The sequence below is a fragment of the Triticum urartu genome, chromosome 1 (assembly GCF_003073215.2).
Source record: "Triticum urartu cultivar G1812 chromosome 1, Tu2.1, whole genome shotgun sequence".
Taxonomy (NCBI): Eukaryota; Viridiplantae; Streptophyta; class Magnoliopsida; order Poales; family Poaceae; genus Triticum; species Triticum urartu.
In genome coordinates this window covers 366,100,957-366,106,400 of record NC_053022.1, presented here as the reverse complement: position 1 = coordinate 366,106,400, position 5,444 = coordinate 366,100,957, and the positions used below count along the sequence as shown (strand labels likewise).

Here is a 5,444-nt window from a genome sequence, read left to right as displayed (position 1 = left end):
TCTTGTGGGATGGGAACTTTGGAAGGAAAGGAATGTGCGCGTCTTCAGAAACAAGGCGGCACCACTGGCGATCATCATGCGATGCATCAAAGAAGAAGTGTCCATTTGGGCCATTGCGGGCGCCAAACATTTGCGTAATGTAATGCCGCGAGAGTAATTGTTTTGCCTTTTGACCGCTTGGCGGTCTACTTGTAACGAAACCTCTTCTTAATTAATGAAAATGACAAATCTCTTGCCTTGTTTCAAAAAAAAACGCTGCACTGGGAGAAATAAAACATTCACAGGGTAGCCAGTGACTGAGCATCAATCAAGAGAAGAAACGGAGAGGAAAACGAAAATCCCGTCTCATGATTCAGGTGTTATCTTAGGCAGCTATAGAGAACAATATTGCCCAACTTAAATTTTTGATTATTGGTGTGTGAAAAACAACCCTTGATCATGAGTGCTACTTGAGAATATAGCATCATCCACCCCCTTTCCTCAACCATCCTGGGGTGCAGAGGCACAGCCAGAGAGGCGACAAGAACAAGGCTTGCTATTTTATCTTCTCTACCATTTGGTTAATTGTTTTTCTGATCACTTTGCCGACAAGTAGGACTTGTATATACAAAGAGATAGCAAACCTTACCGCATAACTCATAATATAATTGTCTTAAACGGATGATTAAACAAACTTCTCACATGCCAGGATGCTCATCCGTACTACTTCAAGAGAGAAAATAGTATTGTTCATTGTTGACAGCAGAATTATTCATTTCACTGTAGCGTCACAGTTGAAGCAAAGGATGCAGAGTACCATCCTTCTCATGGAGTAAACGGAATAAATGTGGTGTGTGGATAAGCATGCTGAGGAATTCTGTACCTTAATCCAACAACAGAGAACTGTCCAAGAATTAAGTGCTTCCAACAAAAAGGATCTTAATTACATGGTTATGTCAAGAAGAAAAGTCTCAGTAATGTTCATCTCAGTTTCAAATGTACATTGATCTCTTGCATCTGTGTTTGAAACAGTAGCCAGTACAAGATGCTCAACTTCTCCAGAGATTAACATTTACCAGCAGATGGAGAGAGTCGAAGGATTGACATTTACATGGTGGATCACTTGGAGCGGGTGATTTCAAGAGACCATTTGAGGATCAGTTCAATGCTGCCTGATTTTGTCTCTGCGGACGGGTCACTACCTGAGACATACTACCTTCATGCTGAATTCTTTCCCGTCTGCAGGTAGTGAAGCAAGAAAGCAAAAAACTCATTCGGTCTGCAGGTACTGAAGGCAGAAGAAGAACACAGAAGTTGGCAGCAGTCAGAAGCAACAAACCAGCATCTCATGGTCACCCATTATTTCCTCGATCACCTCAGCAAGAACCTTCTCTCCGCTGTTGGGAACAAGTGCCGCGAAAGCGGCTTGTTCCAACCCTGAACAGTGAGCAATATAATTTATTTCGTCATAGTCTTTTGTTTGTGTGTGTGGAAAGACGCTGTTTTTTCTCTTACAGTTTCTGAATTTCCTTTGGCCTAGGACTAAGGAACTAGTACCTGTTTCTGGGTAGGCGTTGATGAACATCATCATCTCCTCACCAGTCAGACCAGAAAAGATGCATATTCTTTGCGGAGATTTCATAATCTGTGAACCAAACACACATGTTAACTAGCGATCGATGGTAAAATTTAAGGCTACGAAAGAAGTGATTGAAGGCATCTGGCAAGGCTGTTATTTCAGCATAAGAGTGTAAGTAAGCGCGGTAAAGACTGAAAATGTCATGTTTGTGAATGTTGTTACCTTGACAGCTTCTACATTAGGCTGCTCAGTGTGCATGGCATCCCACAAAGTTTGTTTCGTCATTTCTTCTGTACAATGAATCACCTGACCCATGAACAAGTTTGCTGAACTTTCAAGATCGTATGACAAACTTTCTACTGTATTTTCATCTCACACGTTTGTTTCTGAATAAGAGTAAGCTTTGGCTACTCTACATTTCAGTGTCTTTTTTCAAGACTCATTTCTTGATCTTATTACTTACTCCGTTAGAAGACGCCTACTTTTTAACAGTGGAGAAGACTCCTATTTCGTTCATTTTCTGTTCTTCTGCAGCTAAATGTACCAAACCTGATCTTTTCTCAGTAAACTTCTGTTACAGCAGGCGCGAAACATAATTACCTTGAGGAAATCACCGTCGAGCTCCTTCAGGAACTCCTGAATCTGCACTAGTTACGAAAATTCACAGGAATTACTTGTAAATTAGCGTTCTATCTGTCAATATCGGCATGCAAGCATCACGCAGGTTCTAAGAATCCTGTGAACCGAATACCTTGACGGCCTCGCTTTTATCGAATCCGATGAGCAATATTGCCTGAAATGGGGTCACAATTCAGTGACATCGATCTCAGCATTTCGAAGTAAACAAAATCACTATATTTCACCGGCAACAGAAGCTATATGTATATGCAGCGGGGGCGTGGAATAGCACTCGCTTGTAACGCGCAACTGGTGGCGACTCACCGGCGGTCCGTACATCGGGTCCTCGGCGTTAAGCGGTACGAACTTGGAGTCCTCTGCTACAAGCTCCGCCGGGGATCCTAGGGCGACGGATGCGCGTCAGATGTGCGGAAGGAAACCGGGAATATTGTAGGTGCGTGGCGACGCGCGCGCACCTTCGGGAGGCAGCGACGATCGGAGCAGGGGCAGGCGCCATATTCTCCTCGGCGACGGCGACGGCGACGGCTGCGCCGCGACGGATGCGGGGGTGCGGGGCGAGACGCGGCAGGAGGGTACGAAGGGTCTGGGCAGGATTAGGCGGTGGAGGACGGGGGCGGACGGCGAAGTCATCGGCGCCGGCGGCGAGGACGACGGCGACGTTATCCTTCTGTGTTGTGTGGTTTTGTACGTAGTCTATGTTCCGTCAGGGTTTCGTCTCAAGCCACGTCTAGCAAAACGGCAAAAACAACAGATTTGACTCCGTGCGCGAAAAAATATCACAAAATAAACCATCAACCTGAAAAATGCTAAGTCAATGTGTAACGTCTGAGAGTTAGGCGCCACACTATACGATGTAGGTGTTGCATTAGTGGTACCACACAATGTAGGTTGATTAAGTGTGTAGGGCATAAAAGCCAGCACTGCACAGTGTAATGTGACGTCTAGTTGTCGTGCATTACACAAAAAGGTCAACCGGGTAAAAAACTTTCGTCAACGATTCATTTTATGATATTGTTACGTCCACATGTCTGAAAAATGATTTTTGCCTAGTAAAACTCAGACCGGCTGTGAATTTTTCTGCATACTGCGAGACGTCCAACCAAATAGATCTTTAAAACTCATCACCTAAATATTTACGACGGGTTTAGAGGACCTGACTTTTCTTTTTTTACGAGAAAAACTCCAATTTATTTATTAACGGTTAAGATAGTACAAAGAGCATCAGAAGTAAAAAAAATATTCAGATTCATAGACCACCTAGCAATGACTACAGGCACTGGAGCGAGCCAAAGGCGCATCGGCGTGATCGCCCCTCCACATCAGTGTCGGGCAAATATTGTTGTAGTAGACAGTCGGAAAGTAATCGTATTAAAGCCCCATAGGACCAACGCATCAGAACAACAAACCGCCACCGATGAAGAGAAACATAGATCAGAAGTATCCATCATGTAGACACACGAACATAGAAGAACGAAGACTGGATCCACGTGGATCCACCTAAGACAAACCCCGACTGAATCCCATGAGATCTATGAGATCCGCCGGAGACAAACCTCCACACGCCCTCCGACGATGCTAGAAACATCTTCAGAATGGGGGCTGGGTGGGGAGAACCTTATTCCATCTGTAGAGAGGCGCCTTTGCCTCGCATCTCTAAATAGGACACAAACCCAAACAAAACTAAAAAAACATCAGAAAGCGAAGCCCTCCCACCGACAAAGACCGAGATCCACCACGCCTCATGGTCCTAAGACCACAAGAGACAAGGTAGACCGGTGACGACGCCGATGGGAGGCAGGAGAAACCCTAGCATAGGGTGCAGGCTACGAGCGACAGGCTGCCGCCGTGCGTGGTGCGCCGTTCACGTGCTAGAGGACTTGACCTTGTGGTAGCGTAAAAAAATTATAGGGAAAATATTAACAAGTGCCTGCATATAGATGCATGAAATTTATATATACGTAGTCTCATTAGTTCATCACATCCAAGATCATATGCAACATACGAAGTAGCAAGTTTAGCCGTACAAAATGCGGGAAGAAGAAAAAATATGATCGAGTGTATGAGGAAATCAAGCAACTCCTCATTGTTGAGAAGATCGTTGCCACCATCACGGGCTCTAGCACCTCCATCTTCAACAACTTGGATCGGAGAATGAGCACCACCATCATTATGAACATCGTTTGGCGAAGCACCACCACCACCTCGATCACCATTGCCAAAAGCTTAACCACCACCGCCCCCAATGGCGAATCCAACATCACCTCCAAACCCACTGAGGGAGTCCTGGTTTAAGGGGTCCTCGGGCGTTCGGCCTGGGTGACATGGGCTAGACTGCTGGGCCATGAAGATACAAGGTAGAAGACTTCCTTCCGTGTCCGGATGAGACTCTCCTTTGCGTGGAAGGCAAGCTAGACGACCGGATGTATTATTTCCTTTCTCTGTAACCGACTTTGTATAAACCTAGGCCCCTCCGGTGTCTGTATAAACCAGAGGGTTTAGTCCGTAGAGAACAATCACAATCATACAGGCTAGACTTCTAGGGTTTAGCCACAACGATCTCGTGGTAGATCAACTCTTGTAATCCTCATATTCATCAAGATCAATCAAGCAGGACGTAGGGTATTACCTCCATCAAGAGGGCCCGAACATGGGTAAAACATCGTGTCCCTTGTCTCCTGTTACCATCGACCTTAGACGCATAGTTCGGGACCCCTTACCCGAGATCCACCGGTTTTGACACCGACATTGGTGCTTTCATTGAGAGTTCCGCTGTGTCGTCACTGCAAGGTTCGATGGCTTCATCAATCATCTACAATGATGCTGCCCTGAGGGGGGTTTTTCTCCCCGGCCAGATCTTTGTGTTCGGCGGCTTCGCACCGCGGGCCAACTCGCTTGGCCATCTAGAGCAGATCGACAGCTATGCCCCATGTCACCAGATTAGTTTTGAAAACCTAAATTATGTCACTGATATCCGAGGAGACTTGATCTTCCAAGGATTCACGACCCCAACCTCCGCTCTGGCCTTAGATCCGGAGCGCGTCGCCAGGTCTGAAGACGGGATTCCTGACCCCGTCGGACTATCTGTGGCCACTAAGCCCAGTATGGGAGAGCCGGAGGAAGCAGTGTCGCTGGCAACCATCACAAAGCCGGACTCTTCCCCGGACACTGGCTCCGAACTCTCGGAGTCAGCATCGTGTGAGCTCGGCCGAGGAATCTCCTTCCCGCCGTACTCCACTGATTCTCTTCT

At 46.5% G+C, this 5,444-nt stretch overlaps 1 protein-coding gene across 1 annotated transcript; it reads right to left on the bottom strand.

The window, feature by feature from the left end:
* Window positions 1-883: 883 nt before the first annotated feature.
* LOC125512630 lies at window positions 884-2,937 on the bottom strand. Its single transcript, XM_048677733.1, has 8 exons — window positions 2,653-2,937; window positions 2,501-2,577; window positions 2,310-2,351; window positions 2,159-2,200; window positions 1,781-1,864; window positions 1,537-1,624; window positions 1,319-1,416; window positions 884-1,218 (listed from the first exon to the last, which is right to left on the bottom strand). Exons 1-8 carry the CDS (start codon window positions 2,825-2,827, stop codon window positions 1,198-1,200), a joined length of 627 nt encoding a protein of 208 aa, XP_048533690.1. The 5' UTR covers window positions 2,828-2,937; the 3' UTR covers window positions 884-1,197.
* Window positions 2,938-5,444: the final 2,507 nt, after the last annotated feature.